The sequence below is a fragment of the Gopherus flavomarginatus genome, chromosome 1 (assembly GCF_025201925.1).
Source record: "Gopherus flavomarginatus isolate rGopFla2 chromosome 1, rGopFla2.mat.asm, whole genome shotgun sequence".
Classification (NCBI taxonomy): domain Eukaryota; kingdom Metazoa; phylum Chordata; order Testudines; family Testudinidae; genus Gopherus; species Gopherus flavomarginatus.
Genome location: NC_066617.1, coordinates 316,479,154 through 316,498,234, shown reverse-complemented (window position 1 = coordinate 316,498,234; position 19,081 = coordinate 316,479,154). Strand labels below are relative to the sequence as shown.

At 41.8% G+C, this 19,081-nt stretch overlaps 3 protein-coding genes across 7 annotated transcripts in view; 2 read left to right on the top strand and 1 right to left on the bottom strand.

Annotated features, from left to right (window-relative positions):
* The window catches only part of NEK5 (NIMA related kinase 5), a 41,504-nt gene extending 36,636 nt beyond the window's left edge, over positions 1-4,868 (top strand). For both annotated transcript variants that reach the window (XM_050948230.1, XM_050948238.1), the window contains exons 21-23: positions 2,222-2,362; positions 3,875-3,989; positions 4,616-4,868. In XM_050948230.1, coding sequence (XP_050804187.1) covers positions 2,222-2,362; positions 3,875-3,989; positions 4,616-4,868 — 509 coding nt within the window. The remainder of the gene's footprint in view (positions 1-2,221; positions 2,363-3,874; positions 3,990-4,615) is intronic.
* A 1,758-nt stretch (positions 4,869-6,626) lies between these two features.
* Positions 6,627-12,879, bottom strand: ALG11 (ALG11 alpha-1,2-mannosyltransferase). 4 transcript variants are annotated; one of them, XR_007773880.1, is made up of 5 exons: positions 12,726-12,879; positions 10,521-10,754; positions 9,006-9,937; positions 8,686-8,829; positions 6,915-7,012 (listed from the first exon to the last, which is right to left on the bottom strand). XR_007773880.1 is itself a non-coding variant. In XM_050949405.1 (4 exons), the coding sequence occupies exons 1-4, from the start codon at positions 12,761-12,763 to the stop codon at positions 6,741-6,743; spliced, it is 1,476 nt and encodes a 491-aa protein (XP_050805362.1). In that variant the 5' UTR covers positions 12,764-12,876; the 3' UTR covers positions 6,627-6,740. The 4 variants fall into 4 exon arrangements, 2 of the variants coding, with proteins under 2 accessions (XP_050805362.1, XP_050805371.1); XR_007773879.1 differs by having other exon boundaries at positions 8,686-8,778; XM_050949405.1 differs by lacking the exon at positions 8,686-8,829 and having other exon boundaries at positions 6,627-7,012; positions 12,726-12,876.
* Positions 12,880-12,978: 99 nt separating this feature from the next.
* Positions 12,979-19,081, top strand: part of ATP7B (ATPase copper transporting beta) — an 84,774-nt gene continuing 78,671 nt past the window's right edge. The window contains exon 1 of the mRNA XM_050947038.1: positions 12,979-13,032. The gene's annotated coding sequence lies outside the window, so the exon portion shown is untranslated. The remainder of the gene's footprint in view (positions 13,033-19,081) is intronic.

Below are 19,081 nucleotides of genomic sequence, written 5' to 3'. Positions count from 1 at the left end.
AGGAATTTGTCATGGTAATTGAGGTTATCACATATATTCAACCAAAGGATGTAGTAATAATTTGCCATTTGTTCTAACGTGTGTAAAATGGGGATAATGCTACTTTCCATCTTTTGTAAAGTGCATTGAAATCTACTGATGAAAAGCACTATATAAGAAGTTGGTGTTATCATCATCAATCATAATGAGTGCTTAACTAGTGCTTTATGATATGAGCTAGACTGTGGCTTGCCCTGCATGCGTGTACAGGGTGGGAAAAGGTGCAAGAAGCTATCTCCCACCTTGCAAATGTGCACAAGGAATAACCACAGTCTTGGGCCTTGTGTTCCTGGCACCCAGGGAAGTCTATCAGCAACAGCACCCAAGAGTGGGGTGGGGACGGAATCATGGTCCTCCTCCTGTTTCTGCATTGACACACAGAAATATGCTGTCACATGGCAGAGAGTCCTTTGCACCATTCCAAAGGATGGTGGTTGTTGTGGTCGATCTTTCAGAGGAGGCTGCTCTGACACAGTTCTCTCTCTGTGTCAACTCTGCCATGGGTGCCTGGACTCAGCAAGACTGTCTGCAGGGACTGCCACTGGGAAAGACAGAAGGTGGCCCTACGGCCTTAGTTTTCACAATGACCTCCAGAATTGCAAGCACAATTAAAAACAGGTTTTTAAAAAAATGCAGTTGTGGGTGCAATTTAATCATATTTAATTGTGGGTGAAAAACTGCACAGCTAACAGTGGCTGTTGGGCTGAGGCCCAGCTAAAACCTGGCCTAAATATTTTCCAGGGATGGGGATGGGGGACGCAGCTCCATATCAGCACACTGAGGGTTTTCCTCTTCCTTTAATCGTAAAGAATCAACATTATAGCCATCATTCTCTCAGCAGAAGGGAACAGCAGGGAACTGCCCTGAGAGCTTTGTTAATCCCTAGCTGTCCAGAGGCTGGTATTTACTGTTGTGGAAAAGAATATCTGCGCTACTCTGAGACTAAACCTTCGTTCGGTGTATTATGCATGAGCTATATTATTTATGTGTAATTTTGACTGTAAGCTTGTTCTGGCAGGCTCCTCTGCGTGTACAGGGCCAAACTCCACTATGGCACTCAATAAATAACAGCGAGCTATGTTTTTCCCCCAGAAACACTCACAGGAAGGCAAAGATAGGAGCAGTCTGTTAGGACTTGCAAACCTTCTGCCTTCTCTCCTCCAGAGGCAGGGATTAGTGACAGGGTAAATGGAGCTCAAGGATCTACAAGAAAAGAACAGCACTAGCCTGTAGCTCCTTGTCTATTCCAGGGGAAGACCAGAACCACTACACTACGTCCTGGCTTCACTTCCCCTCCACATGCAGATTTCTTAGTGGAGACCCTCCAAAGGATTTGTACACATGCCTACAACTGGCATGGAAAGGCTTCCATGAGCCCCAGGGATTGGCGCTAAACCATGTTTGCTCTTCTCCCCCTTACGTAGGTTTAAGGACCACACCATCCCTCTTTGTTTCATTCCACTTTTGATGATATATGTCAGGGACACCTCCCGTGAAGCTTTCTCAGCCCGTAATGGACTATGAGAAAGAGATCAGGAATTAGTCAATGGAGTTGCACCTGCTTACTCAAGGTCTGAATTGTAGAAGGCTATTTTGCTTTAATGAAAATGTAATTATTCTTGTAGAAAGCAACAAAGAGCCTTGTGGCACCTTAAAGACTAACAGGTGTATTGGAGCATGAGCTTTCGTGGGTGAATACCCACTTCGTCAGATGAATGACAAAGTGGGTATTCACCCACGAAAGCTTATGCTCTAATAGGTCTGTTAGTCTATAAGGTGCCACAGGACTCTGTTGCTTTTTACAGATCCAGACTAACATGGCTACCCCTCTGTCCTCACTATAAAGTATCTCTACGAGAATAGTATCAAAGTGTTTAATCTTGTTATTTTTGAGTATTAGAAACAATGGTGTTACCTGATCATTAGAAAATTTGGTGGCAAATACTCCAAAAGTAGGCCTTCCTTGCAATACCAGTCAGAACAAATACTGCAGATAAAGCAGTCTGCTTGGAGAAGGAAAATCCCAAAGGAAAGCAGTTAGCTACTTAAGGAGCCAAAGAAATGAGAAACTCCACTATAAAAATGAAAATCTTTTTAAGTTGGCAAGGGAACATGGCAATAATGCCAAGTCACATTCACGTTTTATCACATGCAGCGACTTGATGCTCCTCCTATTTCCTAGCTGGCCGGGTGGTTGTCGTGCCTGAAGAAACACCAGAAAACAGGAAACAGTGGAAACAAGAAGCACCTGGGACACTGCTGAGTATCTTAGCGAAAGCAGAACTGTCTAATGACTCCTTCACCTGGACTGAAGAGGAATCTGGTAGGATATTTGTTACTGCAAATTATAGGATAAGTCCTCTGAAGAATTTTACTAAATATTTTGATGATGAAAATGGAAATAAGATATTGAGAATGGAGAGAGACATAAGATGTCCAACATCTCCAGAGGGAGTTTTTCTTTGATTAAAATGTTCTTATTGTAGCTAGCATAGGACCTGTGAAACAAAAATATTTTAATCACTTGGCAAACTATTAAGACCAAAGAGAAGGGTTCAGTCATTTAGTAGATGGTTAGTATTTTAGAGCTAGGGGGATCCAGATGGTATTATAACTGCCACTGAATTTTTGCAGCTTACTAACTTCACAAAGCCAGCACATTTTTTCTATCCAGCATTATTTTCAAATTATCATCAGTTTCACTTTGTCAGGGGACAAGAACGGGAATTCAGCTGTTCTTACTTTAGAGAAAGCTATCTCTGGCAATGAACATTTTTTCAAAACACTTTCCCAAGACATAAGAAAATCTTCCATATATTATTAGTAGCTGCACTGTTTTTGGATACATCAACATAAATTGCTATAGCTTTTCTAGAGGATATAGCATATGATGGCATAAGCACAACTGACTTTGAACATGGTACAATTCCACATATAGGACATCAACACTGAGCCCTAATCAGTTAGGTTGCAGCATACCGTTAAGGTGATGGTTTTTAAAAAGAAAAAACCCAACACAAAGTTACAGTGCATGTTGCCAAAAAGGAAGTGTAAAACAATTTTCATAACGTAATTAGTGCAATTGGAAAGGAGTATGTTTTGCACGCTCCAATGCAAATTAACTGAACCTGGAATTAGATACAGGCCTTTAAAACCAATTCAATTGCATGTGTTAAACACTAGCATATTGAATGGATTACAGGGAAAATTCTTTCATTTGAAGTTGCACAATCAACACTCCCTAGCTAACTAACATACATGCGCTCTCTCAGCATGTCAGGCTATTGAAAAAACTACCCCATCCTGACAATATTATTCTCTCCTCATAGATATACTTCTTTTAAGAAATTTGAACCAGGCTAAAATCTCACTACCCATATTCAACAAGCCATAGAGGGAGTGCTGTACTAGGATCACAGACTTTTAGCTGATCTATCTTTTAGCGATTAAGTCTAATAAACCAGACTTAAGACCCAATTCTGCCACCTTTGCTCACATTAAATACCTTGCTACCCAAATAGTCACATTCATTCCAGATGGATTATTTGCAGAATAAGGCCCTTAAGCAATACCAGGGCAATTTTTAAAAATTCAGTCTTCTCTGAACTTTCAGATCTGCGTTGCCCTCCCACCCACTAGGTTTTGTGCTGGAAAGTAAACATGATTAGGGAGCTATAACTATCTAAATATTTCTATGAACAGCAACAATGGCCATCAGTGAAGTCTGGTGTTTGCATTGTTGTGATTTGAACAAAATCCATTCCAAGAATTTCTGTAGTGGTTTTAGATATTTTGGGTACACTTACCAGGTATTTTTTTCCCTCTCACTCTCCAGAGGGTACATTATCACCCTGGCTGCCAAAAGAGAATAAGGATGATAATGCAGAAACAGGCTCCACTATCGATACCGATGAAAACAGACTTGAGCCAAGATCTGATGATGATGACACGTAAGTCACTGATATGGATAAGGTAACTTAAGTCAAGTTACTCCAGAAGAGGAAAAAGCTATGAATGGACAGATTCCTTCTCATAGGAAAACTGGCCCAGCAGGCTAAGTTGCTTTAAAAAAAATTCCTCTGTCCCTTTAGACTTTTCACAGTGTAATTAAACAGAGAAAGTTGTTAGCAGCCAAATTGGATTTTAGATCTTGTTAAACTACAGAATTAGGTCAACTTAAATTAGTTCATGAACATGCCAATACTAATGCTTTCTACACCATTAGTATAGACAAATGCAGATACAGCAATGATAACATTGGCTGTCTCCGCATCACTTACGTTGTAGTTTTAGTGGAGCTTAACAGGACAGAGGAATGGGGACAGGAAAATATTTAAATTTCATACCCAGCTTTTATTGCCTGTTAGGGTCACTCCCCCTGGGGCACCTAGTATTGGCCACTGTCGGTAAACAAATACTGGGCTAGATGGACCTTTGGTCTGACTTGGTATGGCTGTTCTTATACTTCTCACAAAACAATTTTTTTTAAATGAAGACCTTATGGGCTTTGAGACCAGGACAGCTAATAATGGTGACACATTATATTAACATCCATTTTCTTTGTTTAAACATGTAGGAACTTTGAAGAATCTGAAGATGAATTGAGGGATGAGCTGGTGGAATCACTAGAAAAAGTGGCAACTTCTCTGGCAGAGGAAGACAGAGAGGTGCCAATCCAGTCAGCAAACAAAGACAAACCAGAAGGAGAGAGAGAAAGCTTAGCTAGTAAAATACCTGGGAAACCTGATGAGGTTTTAGACAATAACACTGATTCACTTACTGCTGACACATGTAATGGAGAAGGCAGGCAGGAAGCAGCAATCAGCTAAAATAGGAGGTTGACTGCTGCTTCAAGACTTTCCTAAGTTTGCTGGAAGATAGAGCCATAGCAGGGCCAATATTTTAAAAACAGGTGTCTGAAGTTAAGTTTCTCAATCCATATTAGGCACCTGAAGAAGTGCTGAGCACTCATTTGAAACAAGAGGGAGCTGCTTGGCATGCTGCACTTTCAACATTCAGGCTACTTATTCAAGTGGCTAAAATTAATCCCTTTAAAAAAAATCTCTGGCGAAAATGAAAAGCAAACTCAGCTCCTGCTTATATCTTTACTCATCTACACTGCCTCTCTCTCCATCCAGTCTTTAGTACATTCCTGACTTTGTGCTTTTCTCTGTTCCATATGTCAGAAGTGCACTCTTCTAGTTATACACCTACTCCCCTACCTCTCTTCCCCCAAATCTATCTGTTTGGTGAAGCTTTCCAGTCATATGTTGTCCTGTACAGCTTGTAGCTCCTTCTAGGAAGCCATTAAGAGACAGGAACCCAGAGTTTGACTTGCACAGCTCTTATTTTGTATCGCACCATGTACACTTTTATAATTAATAATAGCAGCAAAGTTTACTAGTACCACTGGGATGTTATGTACCTGAATTTCTAATTAGAAGTGCCATTATGCAAAAAAAATGACAGCTGGAAGAGGATAAAACATGGTAAGGAGTTATTCCAGCTGTCATTTTTCTCCCTCGTCCTCTCAAATTTTAGATGTAAGCTGTCTGGATATTATTTAAATGGAAGGAACACAATAAAACTGTTTGATTTCAGTAGTTCTTACCTTTCTCTTACTAGCTTTTTTACTTTGCTAAAATATAAAAAAAGCCTATAGTAGACCATAGCAAACCAACCATTTTTGTTAAAAGCAGAAGTCTATTGCTGTAGCGTTAACCATTAGACTACAATGTTTCAATGTTACACGAAGCAGTAGCTTAAAGTCCAAATTTGTGAGCCACTGGAATAGGCTCTGTCTGATCAAGTTTTCAATTTTCTTTAAAATAGAAAAAAAAAAAAGAGGGCACGAGAAAACAAGTTATCCTTATAAGAGGAAGAAGATATGGTTAATACAAGGGACAGCTGCAAATAGTTAAACCTCTGCTCCTGCTTTTTTTTAAAAGCACTGTAGGATTAAACCTTAGTGAACACTACAGCTAAGGCTGCAAAATAGTGTTTGTTTATTCTGAGACAGATGTCTGAAAAATTTGCATTAGGGAATGCAAGCAAAGAAACTGTAAACTGAACTTTTCTTTTACATTGTGAAAGGAGAGTACCTAATATAAATACTGTTAGATTTATGTAATATTTCAGGAAGGATTTGGTAATATTAAGGTTTGCATCATAAATACAAAGCAGCATTAATCATGGCCATCTGTACTCAAAGAACAAGCAAAGCCTTCACTGGAAACTTCAGAATAATCTTTTAACCCTGGAGATAAGTTTTTTGGCTTTAGCATCTGACTCTTATCAAAATCAGCAGAGTGTTTATCTTTAAAAATTGAATCCCTCCACTGTAGCATGCCACTCAATCTGTTTTCCCTGCCTGTTGTTTTAAGGCAAGAAGTCTTCCAAAAGAAAAAAACAACCACTTTAAAATAACCTAAATATGAGGAGTTTCCACATGCAGCTCTACTACACATGAGAAAACATTAAGAATTTAGAAACGTTAGCAGTGCCCTGCAAGTCCATTGGAAAAAAGTTAATTTTCATGGAATGGGGTTTCCTCCCCTCCCTAATAAAAATTGTTTAATGCGCAGAGCTGATGTCACATTAGAAGTATAGGACTTTTTATTGCATCATGATAGCATAGATTAAAAAAATATTTACAAGTGACATATGTATAAAAAGTTATTATCCATGTACACAAATGACATTTATTTAAATAACGGCTCCACAGACAATAGGAACGCCCCTTCAAACTCTTGGTCAGCAAATCTGTTCACAGACAGGCGAGCATTTTGTCTGATTTCCAGCCTCTTTTCAGGAGACAAAGAAAGGATCTGAGCCATGGTCTCAGAATAATCGTCCTCATTTTCTGCTAGAAATCCTGTGATATGTCCTTCATAGGGTACCACAATATCTAGTTTGGGGCCACCAGAATTGTGAGCCAGAATAATTGTGCCAGCTGCCATACATTCAACAATTCCTGGAAAGATACAAAAAACATGTTAAGAATACAGTTCTCATATGTACATAGAGCTGGTTGAGCTTTTTCAGTGGAAGTGTTTTTTCAAAATAGACACTTTAGAACCATTTTTTCCCAAAATGTTTCACGTTTTTCATTGAAAAACCTACACCAAAATTTTCATCTTTTTGGGGGCAACTAAAAAATGAAGAAGATTTCAGCTGATTGGATAAAAATAAAAATTTTCAGTGAAAACTGCTTGCTCACTCAGCCTTTTTTGGGGGGGATACTGGAAAACCAGTTTTCTCTATGTTTTTCTATCTGAACCCTGAAAAGTTTTATAGAAAAATTAGTTTTTAAAAAAGTCATCAAAATTTGGGGGCGGCGAAGGGGGGAAGACCATCTCTACTTTTGGATTCAACAACACTTAAAACTGTAGGGAAAAGACATACAGTGCTAGAACTCTTAAACTTGTATTAGGTGCTGTTTTATCATTTAATTTCTTAGCATCTGACTCTGACATCTGAGTTCAAGCTCAGTATGAAAAGAGTAGCAGGTATATAACAAAAGAAAATCTGTTTGTGCTATCCAGAGGCTTTAGCCATATCTTTCAAGTTACAGCCAACTCATATTGTAACATTGGATTTCTAGGTTGAGATTTTTAGTATATTTCACTAGTCTGATTTGTATAATAGACACAATATGACTTGAATAAAAAGCTACATATTGAAAAGAGCAGAGGTGGACAGAATGAAGATGCACTGAACTAGGCACACTGCTAACCCCAGGGATCAGCAACAACTGAAAATCAAAAGGCTAAAACACCTTAGAATACTAAAAGAGTGCTGGAATTGAATAGTACATAGCATTTGTATTCGACCCCCATAGATTATACAACAACCCTCAAAAGACAGCGTTCTGATTAATGCCTTGCTGCTGCTTTGCTACAATCCTGACATTTTAAATGCTGTTAGCTCAAAAATTGCCAGAGGTAGAAAATAATGCTGGAACTATATTCTAAAGCTTGGAATCCTGTTTTCTAAAGATAAAAGCCCTGGAAGGTGAGCTGCTAAATCATCCTGGAATTCAGGGCCATAATCTGAGTAGGGTGTCTACATGCTATTCTGGCAAAAAGTGGAGTCTTTGGGGAGAGGATGGGTGGAAATGAGCAAAATTATAATTACGGATTTAGAAGTCCAATATCTTGTGACCTGGCAGGACTAGAATTCCTTGAGGGACCATTACAAAAATGTACTGGTATTGAGGGTACTTCTAAGCAGAGCCTAGACCAGAACACAGAAGAAAACATTTTTGATCACTGCACAATCGTAAGAGAAATCAGCAAATTATGTTACAATTGACACTGTTGCCAATATTTATCCCCTTAGCGCAGCAAGATAGGAGCAAGACTGAAAAGTCTCAGGAGTTTTAGTAAAGGGAAAAAATCCAATAGGAAGTAGCAGGAAATGGGAAAAAAAGTCAATAATGGAAGACAACAAAAAGATTCTCACATATGGAAACAAAGTAGATATTGTGTTTAAAAAAAAAAAAGGGCTTGGGGGAGGTGAGAAGCAAGAGTAGGCAAAGAAAGAGAATGAAGAAAGTAACAGAAAAGCCATCAAGATGCTATATAGGAGGAAAATTCTATCAGCTAGAGAGTATGCTTCTGAACTGACTGAACAGGCTTTACTTACATCATGGTCCTGTACAGCGTAAGTCACTTCGGTTGCTACTTTTGTTAACTATAGTTTAGTAATGGCTGATTATTTGGCTGTGGCTTCAGCAAGCTGAAATTGATGTAATCAGTCCATCTATTAGGATGCAAAGTTTGTCTCATCCTGCACGCATACCAGAGAGGTATGGTCACAGTCTTACCCCATTCCACAAATAGGAAAAGTAAGCAAGTCCTTATTTCTGTACCTCATTCATGTTCATAAAGCAAGCTTCCCTCTCCTCCCCTCCCCCAGCTGAATTCAGAGCCTTAAGGTGCTTAAGGTCGAGGAAAAGTACTCACCAATTCCAAAGTGCTCATTCCACATGGTGTGCAGACCGATAATTGCATCTGCCAGGTACTGCTTTAGCTCCTCAAATAGAATGTTTACTTTGAACTCCACCTTTTTGTCAACGCCTAGCTCTTCACAAAGCTTTTTAAGTCTGTTTACACGCTGCTCATCTTGTTGATTACGACAGCCTCCAATCAGGATGAGCTTTGGCAACGACTGCTGCCCCAGAGCTGTCTTTTCCAGGAATTTAGCAAAGGCTCTGATTTGCAAAGGATGGTCCTTCTCAGGCCTAAACTGTCCCAGAGAGACAATGGAATATTCTGTGGTGCTCTTTTCTTCATGTAATGGAATATCCAGGAACGTCTGAACATCACAAGGGGGATACACAACACTTGTACAAGCGCCAGCTCTCCAGAGGGAAAGGATGTGATTTAGGGTCCATGAAGAATTAACCATAATGACATCACTGCGAGAACCAACCAATCCGTATACAAAAGCAAACAAATAGTAATAGACAAGTTTGAGTTTGCTGAGAAGGGGATTCCTTGTAATGAAGGCTGCATTGTTAAATCTGGCATTCTGACTCCTAACCATAGAAAGCATGTCAGTGCTGATAGTTGGATAATGAACATAACACCCAACACGGCAACCTCCTAAGTACTTAAACAGAGGCAATGTGAAGGCATAACCCATTGAGTCAATGTAAACATCAGGAACACACTTCATAAGAGCTTCCCAACCAAGAAACACAGACCCTAAGCTTTGACCCAGCAAAGTGAAGTGGGGGTAAAGAGAGGCCTCCACAAGGTAACGTTTTTCTAGGAACACAAACTTCACAGGATGAGTTAATTTGATGTTGAATCTTCTGAAAGCACTTTCTACGATCTGTTCTCCAGTGACATCTTTATCGCCAGTATAGACAACATATATTGCATCTTTGTACCTGAAAGAGTACAGTAAAGAAGAATTTCACAAATCTTTTTCTATCACAATTTGTCACAATTTATGCAACAAACTTATTTCCATCTCAAAATTACCAGAAGTGAGAACAAACTTTTAGCCTTGGTCTTAAACATGTTGGCCTTACACAATACTGGTTTTGGTTTAACTGAACCAGATTTTTAATTTTTTTTAAACCAAATTTCTGGAACCTTAAGATTCTTTGATCTACAAAAACGTGGGGCTGTTTTTTGGCTAATTAAAAGAACCCATGTTATTTAGTAGAATTCAACTTGCAGGGCAGGATATTCCCACTCAGAAGATGAAATTTCAAGACTGCAGAACTGGTCCTTCTAGTGCAAACCAAAAGCAAAAAGGAGGAAGAGTGTAGTGTAGACCAATGCATGTGTCAAAAGGGTAAAGAGGTTTTAGATGTAGGGTTTGAATGCCTCAGGAAACTGTTTGGATTAGATGTGGTCTACTTAAATATATGGGCTGCCAAAAACTGCATAGATAATACCATAAAAAGTATCAGGAAAAATCAAACTGCAGTATAAACTTGCACTTTGCTAAGCACATGCACTTACTTTTTCTGCAGTGCTCTTATGGCACACCACAAGACTCTCTCCCCTCCACCACCTGCATTGCAATATGGATGGAAAAATGCAACAACCAATTGACGTTTCCCATCTTTTCCTGTTGAGGCCAACTGATTTTTCCTTTGTTGTAGCCACAGCCGTATTCCCCACAGCAGTACAACCAAACAGAGACATAAAGCTCCACTTAGAAACAATCCAGGGATGAACAATGAGCACAGCAACCTGGAACAAGCAGGGAAAATTAAATTCAAACATCATTTGTACAAAATAATATATGGAAAAAATGAATTAAACAGTAAATACTATATATATTTCCTAGGCAGTTTCTCAGATTATTCACTCTCAGGGATATCGGCACCTTGTTTTAACAGCTAGTTTATTACTGGTTTGCTTTCAAACCTCTGCTTGGAAGTCTGCAATAGAAAAGAAGGTTACAATAAGCTTATGGAGGTGATTTAAAATTATAATAAAGTAAATATTCCAAAATACAGCTATCTCTGGCATGACTCCTATAGAATACTGCTAACACACTGACTGGGCAGGTGGTGAGTTGACAGCTGTTTACTACATGATAGCAATAAAGGAAGCAGGTTATTTCATCCTTCCCTTCCTCCTCACCTGTTTGTCTCATCCATCTATTCCAGCTTCTCATAACCACTGTAAACTCTTTGGGGAAGGGACTTTTTTTTGGAGGGGATGGAGGGAGGGAAAGGAATATACAGTGCCTTGATCTTTGATTGATGATCCTATACATTACAGCAAGTGATTTTCTGTTTTATTAACAGTAAATTAAGCATCCCAGCACCTACACAGTAAATCAGTGTAATCTCATTTTGCAGATGGGAAAACTAAGGTACAGAAGTATTAAGTGATTTGTTTAAAGTCTCACAAATGGGTGGCAAGGCTAAGGACAAAAACCAGGAGTCTATACTCCCTATTTTTTTGCTTTAGCCATCTCTGTATGGTCCTTCTGAGCAAGTAGAAGGCACAGAGTCATCAAGATGCCACACCTAGACTACAGCACAAGAGACTTGGGGTAAAATTTTCAAAAATGGCTAAGTGACTTGGGAACCTAAGTTCCATTTTGAGAGGTGACTTGGGCACTGAAGAGCACTAGGCCTAATCTGCAGTACAATGTAAAAAGTCAGCATAACTACACCACTCAGAGCTGTGAACAACGTCATGCACTGGGAGATATAGTTAGACACAGCTGGGGCATTGGAAGAATTCTTCCACTCACCTAGCCGCTAGCTCTCGGAGAGGATTTCCTGCAGCCATGGAAGAACGCCTCCTGTTGCTGTAGTGTCTGCACTTAAAGGGTTGCCACCTGTCCAGGTTTTGGCTTCTGTGTCTAGGTGCAATTTAAGGTTGCTAGGTGCGTGATTTTTAACTGGAAAGTCTAGTGGAAATGGGGACCTTGCAATGCCCAGTCAGATGTACTGACTGGACACCAGAAGTCGTAGGGTGACCAGATGCCCTGATTTTATAGGGACAGTCCTGATTTTTGGGTCTTTTTCTTACATAGGCTCCTATTACCCCCCACCCCCATCCCGATTTTTCACACTTGCTGTCTGGTCACCCTAAGTCCAGCTACTGCAGCGCTGGGGGGAGGATCCAGATAATTAATCCATGCCAGCCCCTGCTCAGTCACGGCTTCCTCCTACCTGCAGGCTGCAGCAGCTCCCATCCCCGCCCCGAAGCAGAGGAAGCCCAGCTGGGAGGGGAGGGAGCAAAGCATTGGGGGCGGGGCGGGGTCTCAGGAGTCCCGTTATCAGTAATCAGAAAGGGAGCAACACTCTGCACAAAGCTGGGCCGCTGCAGCGCTTCCAGTGCAGCCGTAGCCTGCGTCTCACTGACAGTCCCCAGGCCGTGAGCGCCTGCGGGACGCAGGAGCCTTTCCAAGGGCGCCCCGGGGTGTGACAGAGACTGAGGGAGGAGCAGCCGGGGTGAGCCAAGAGCCCGCTCGCGGGAGGAGCGAACAGCGCTCGAGAGGAAGAGCCGGAGGGCGCCCGCAGCCAAGGCCACGTCCGCGCCGCGCTCCGGCCCCAGCCCGTGGGACGAGCGCTCGGGTCGCGGGGCCAGCAGACACAGAGGGCGGGGAGGACGCGAGCGGGAGGGTAACGGCAGCGCGGAGGCGGGGGAACAATTTTCTTTCCCGCCCCCAACAAACCCCGGAGCCGAGGCGCCGCTCACCTGACTAGCGAGCACAGACAGAAACCTCCCGCCGCCATCTTGGACAACGCCGCGTAACCTCTCACCCCGGAAGCGATCGCGCCGCTGGAGGCGAGGCCTGGCTAGTCCTCCTTCCTCATTGGCTCCCGCTGGGAGAACCCGTCTACAAAGAGGGGCGGGGCTGGGACTAGAGGGAGGGGTCCGGTCTGTATGGGGGTGGAGCCAGAGAGTGGGTGTCTCGGGGAGGGGCGTGGTCTCTAGTGGGCGGGGCTGGGGGCGTGCACGTGAGGGAGGAGGCCCGTGCTCCTGGCTTTGCACTGAGGAGCAGGTAAGTAACATCCTCGCCCCCTCCCCTGCGGGTGACTGGCGCTGCTGCTCTCTCACTTGGGGCAGCTTACAGCTCCCTTGCCCCACGGTTCCTGCAGTGTGGCTGGAGCTCAGGCAACTGGGCTGGGGTGTCTGAGTAACCTACTGAGTTGACCTCAGGTAGCTCCTATATGCCACACCCACCTCAAAAAGCACTTTGTGTTGAAAGAACAAGGAACACTTGTGGCACCTTAGAGACTAACAAATGTATTTGCGCAGACACCACCACCACCACCCCTGATAGACACAAAGCAGTCATCAAGAATTATAACATTCAAAAAGCAGTTGGAGAACACGTCAACCTCTCTGGTCACTCAATTACAGACCTAAAAGTCGCAATTCTTCAAGAAAAAAAACTTCAAAAATAGACTCCAATGAGAAACTGCAGAACTGGAATTAATTTGCAAACTGGACACCATTAAATTAGGCTTGAATAAAGACTATGGGTGGACGGGTCATTATACAGAGTAAAAACTAGTTCTCCATGCTAATTTTCCCCTTACTATTACTCACACCTTCTTGTCAACTGTTTGAAATGGGCCATCCTGATTATTACTACAAAAGTTTTTTTTCCTCCTGCTGATACTAGCCCACCTTAACTGATTAGTCTCATTAGAGTTGGTATGGCAACACTCATTTTTTCCATGTTCTCTGTGTATATATATATTCCTACTGTATTTTCCAATGCGTGCATCTAATGAAGTGGGTTTTAGCCCATGAAAGCTTATGCCTAAATAAATTTGTTAGTCTCTAAAGTGCCACAAGTCCTCCTTGTTCTTCTTGCTGATACAGACTAACACAGCTACCACTCTGAAACTTCTTGTTGAGTTAGTGACTATTCCTACTAGGCCACACTACTTTCCCCCTGCCCTTCCCAGCAGGGCCGGCTTTAGGACGTGTGGGTCCCAATTCAAAAGAGCTTCTGCCGCCAAAGACAGCAGCAGCGATTGAGCCGCCACTGAAGATAGTGGCGGCAATTCGGCGGCAGCTCAATCGGTTGCCGTTGTTCCCGGCGGTACTTTGGCGGAAGGTCCTTCCTCAGCAGCACTTGTCCTCCGGGGCCTTACCTTGCGGGGCCCCTGTTCCGGACGCTGCGGGGCCCTCTTAGGCATGGGGCCCGATTCATGGGAATCGGCCAAAAGCCGGCCCCGCTCCCCAGGAGGGATGTTTCCCCCGGAGGGTGGGTGCAAAGGAGAAATTTGTTGTATGTGGGTGAGGTAAGATACAGGAATTTGTCTCCTCACCCCCAGCTGCCTGCTCCCAGGGCACTACATGATGGTTAAATCCCCTCTGGGCTGCAAAGGTTATGTGCAGTGACAGAGAGACATGTCCACTGCAAGTGGTGGAGGGGCACATGAACTTCAAGGGTAGGGCTCTGCTAGGAAAAAGGGTATAGTTTGAATTTGAAGTAGTTAATGCATGGGAACTAACACAAGGGAAAATCCTGTCCCTTTGTAAAAACCTTTTTGGCAGTGAAGACATAGCCAAGGCAAAGGCAGATTGTAGTTTTAACCCAAGTTAGCTGGTTAAGCTAAAGTGGAAAGCCTAAATTTCTGCTGACTCGTGTTAAGTCAATGTACTGCTTTGCCTTAACTAGGATTTTACCCTTGTTACTACTTACCGGCTAACAAGAACTCACTATTTTTCTTAGTGAGGATAAGGCAAGAGGATGGTGGGTGGTGTAGCGCGGGCCACAGACCATGCTGTGTAACTTCACATTACTTCCGACACCATTGAGTAAGTAATGTAAGTCTACTTCCAGCCTTGTCACTGTTTTGTTGTATAACGTTAGGCAAATTATGTCACTCCTCTATCTCAGTATAGGGACACTAATGGTTACCTAGATCGCTGGGGGGTGAATTCATTAATGTTCCTGAAGTGCTTTGATAGGCTCATATTTAAGGCACTCTACAAGTGCAATATATTATCACTTTCTTAGAAAAAGAAGGGCTGTGTTTGTAAATGGATAATGATTTTCCTGCATGGACGATCTTAAAAAGATATTGTCTGGTCAAATTTGGCCCAATATTAAAAGCTTTTATAATACTTAAAACCAATAGACATCGTTACATGATTTTAAAAGAAAAATCTAATGAAAATGTTTGTTTAAAACACAAGAATTTCCTTTGTAGAGTCCACAACTTAAAAATTGCATATTCTGCAGGAGAGCCTGAAAATATTTTCTAGACTTAGACGTGAAATTAGGCTATTTTCATTAAAAGGAATGCAAAAAAGTAGGCGATCATAAATGCTGATGGGCATATTATATTGTTTTAAATTGGTAATGTGCTTAACATTGTTTAACATAACAGCATTCCCTTAAATTCTTGGAGATAAGGATTTAAAAAAACGTCATGACAAAATTTTGACGTGAGTCCTTTAAAAACTACCCATAAAGAAGAAATTATGCTAGAGCTAATCCATTAGCTCCAAAGAGGCACAGTACCCTGTTTTGGCCCTGATCCTGCACTGGTATTTGCTAGCACAGACTCTTGTGCTTACGCAGCTCATAAGCACATTAGCGGATCTCAGTGCAAGATTTTTCTTTCTTATCACATTTCCATTGTTCGTTAATTTTCATCCTTTACAAGCATTATTTCTGCATGTGTCTCTTCATTATGGCAAAATGGAATGTATTCACTTTCCTTGCTTCAAATCTCACTTTTGATCTCTGACTGCCTGATAAGCCTAAACAAACAGACCGTATAGTCTCCTGGCAAAGTACACACGTAACTCATTAACACTAAGAGATTTAATTGCATATATGCTCCAGAATGTCCAGCATCTGTTTCTCACTCTCCAGACACACACACACATTGCCAGATAGGATTTCCAGTGGAGGGTGTTTTAGTCACTCTTTGATGGTTATTGTTGTTTACCTTTTATTTTATCTTCCATTTTGTCTGCATTGAGAGACAATGTACACAGACTAAAGGTCAGAAATGAAATGGAATGTGAAGGGGCACTTTTGCATTCACCACAGTGAACTTGAGTTTATGGGGAGAAGACAGAAAGAAGATGACGTAGTTGTAGATAAGGTGGCTCATTTTAATAGGCACAGCCATAATGTGAGAGTCTATGAATCAAACAACCCAGGAAAAAAAATACATAACAAAACTGGAGAAAGGTCACTCATTGACAGGCTGTTCTGTCTCAGAAACGGTTCAACATGCTCAGAAAGGGATTCTGAAGGGCATCCTCTCATCAGGAGCCTTGCAGGTACCGTACCCAAAGAGGGAACCAGATTTACTGAAAAGTATACGGTTTGAAAAGATAAAAGGGCATAACAAAGCTGTGTTGTTGCTAACATAGCAGCATGTGACTGGGCATGAATGCCAATTTCCAGTATTATGAATGGGTTTTATAGTAAATGAATAAAAAAAATTAATAACTCAATAACAAAAGAATGTGAGGCAGAAATGTGGGAATTTACAAGCAAAGACTTTTAATCTGCACTTACAAATGCTGTGTTATTAGAGTCCAGTGGCTGTAGAATTAGAATTTATATATATATTTCTATTATTTCTATTTTCAAAGTATCATTAGTGATTCTTCACAAAATAATTAGTGGGTTTCACTGTTTATAAATTTATCTTGTACTGAATAATGGGAATGAATCTCACACCATTCCTGTGTTGGAGGAAGTGTGAAGCTGACTACAGCATGGATGGCAAAATCTAATCATTAGAAATTCTCTGTATTGCAAAAGTCCTATGTGGAGCTGAAGATAAATGTCTTCATCTTTTATTGTAGTATTGGCAGTGTATCACATGACAGACCCATTCCAGGTGGGTGAATCCACACTGTCTCCATTCTGTTACAGTCAAGGTTTTTCACATTTTTTAAAAGTTTTCAGTTTATATAGAATCACTTAGATTTGTACTGATCTGTCTGCCTCCATGAAGACAGAGCAATGGCCTTTCTGTGTCATAGTTTTGGCCAGTCTTGCTCACTGAGATTCTGGAGCGGTTAGGAGTTCTCTAACCTGTGAGTTAGATCAGTGTCTTTCCTGACTGGGGTAAGCCACTGGTGAAATACCGGGTCCATAGCTGGTGGAGTGTGTCAGCGCATCCCTATGCAGGGAGGCTGGGTGCCTGCTGTCCTTGAATCAAGGATCATACAATAGCTGCTTTAAGAAACGATCACTTGAAGCTGATGACTTGGATCAAACGTCCCATTTGTGAAGCATCATTGAAAGGCTATGGTAGGAAAACACCAATTTCCCTAGTTATCAGAATTCCTAGAGTTTGATCGATTGGGTTTTAGGCCTGAGTTTGGGGTAGAAATGTCCATAATGATTTTATTAGATCTGTCATCTGTCTTTGGTACTATTGATTTGTAGTTTTATTGGGACATCTCTGCTGGTTAGGCGTGACATCTCTGCTGGTATGGAGTACTTCCAACTGCCTATGTTTGAGAGACCCAAAAGAGTGGCTTGGGGCATTGCCTGTTTGCTCCAACAGCTCTTGTATTTGGGGCAGGCACAGTAGAGGTCAATTTCTTCTTCCTTCCTGCTCAACATGTATAAGAAATAGCTAGGACAGGTAATGAGGAAATGTGGAACTGCACTGCATTCAGAATACTGATGATACTCAGTTCTGTGCCCCTCTCACATCAACTGCCCTTAGTGCAGTGGAACAAATCTAGCGTCTTTCGTCACTGGCAATCCCCTCAGATTGATGATGATCTCTTTAACAGGTTTTATTTTTCATGGGTCCTTTGAGGAGTCCAATCCTTGAGCCGCAGGCTCGTTGGCAGACATTACAGGTGGTGTTAGAAGATAAGGTTGGGCCACGATCGCTGCATGACCATTGTCTTTCCTTGCTTTTCTGGCATTTTTCTGCAACCAGGGCAAGGCGATTTTCCTTAAAAGTGGATGTTCCCTCTCTGACAAGTCTTCGACAGTTATCCCTATCCTGGGCTGCTGTCTCCGTGTGTGTGGCATCGATGCCACATCTCTTGATATTTATCTTGGGGGTGTCTTTAAAGTGTTTATTTTGATCTCCATTTCCTTTCTCCTTTGGTGAGTTGGGCATACAGCAGTTATATTGGTAAGTGTACATCAGGCATGTGCACACAGTGCCCGCTCCACCTCAGCTGGTGCTGGATAATCAGGGCCTCAACACTGAAGATGTTGGCCTCTCTGAGGACACTGACATTAGTACGACAATCCTTCCACTTTACATTGAGGATCTTCTGAAGAAAGTCCTGGTGCTGGCATTCCAGGTTTTTCAGGTGTCTTCTGTAGTTCACCCAAGTCTTGCAGCCATCAAGGAAAGTTGGGATTACCACCGCTTTATAAACTAAAAGTCTAGTATGTGTTCTGATGTTGTGATTGTTGAACCCCTGGTGAGACAGTCTGCCAAAGGCAAGGCTGGCATAGCAAATTCTATGCTGAATCTCAACGTCTATGTCTGTCCTCTGTGGGAGATGGCTGCCACATTTTCCAGTTCTTTTTTGTTGATATAGATCTTCCTTGCTGGGTCTGATGATTGACCAGGGACTGGCTGGTGTAGAACTTTTGTTTTGCCTGTGTTCAGAGTTAGCTCTAGGCTCTTGTGATCTTCAGAGAAGCAATTAAGGGCTGTTGGTAGATCCTCCTTTGAGTGTGCAACTACAGCACAATCATTTGCATACTGGAGTTTGTTTATTGTTGCCAATATTACTTTAGTTCTGGCACAGAGATGAGAAAGGTTAGCAAAGTCTTGACCATTACTTTAGCTCTGGCTTTAGGCCTCATACCAGGCCTCTGATTCAAGGGTTTGTTTCAGGGCTTCATCTTACTACACACATATCATATCTATCAGCGAATGTTTGGATTTTTTTTTGCTTTGTCCTCCCACCATTTGTTTTTGATTTCTCGGATCCGCCTTCAAACTTCAGCTTCCAGCTGAGAAAGAGCTCTACTTCTGACTGGATAGTGGTTGGTTTTGACAGTTGCAGAAAACTTTTCTCTTCTAGTCCAAAAGGGCTGTAATCTCAATGCTGTTATTGTTGACAAACCAGTCCCA

Bases quoted from the DNA above. Each gene is read 5' to 3' on its own strand.
- ALG11 (XM_050949405.1), bottom strand. From the start codon at position 12,763: ATGGCGGCGGGAGGTTTCTGTCTGTGCTCGCTAGTCAG. The intron at 10,755-12,725 runs GTGAGCGGCGCC...TGCTTGTTCCAG, and splicing joins TGTCTGTGCTCGCTAGTCAG to GTTGCTGTGCTCATTGTTCA. The intron at 9,938-10,520 runs GTAAGTGCATGT...GTACTCTTTCAG, and splicing joins ATAAGAGCACTGCAGAAAAA to GTACAAAGATGCAATATATG.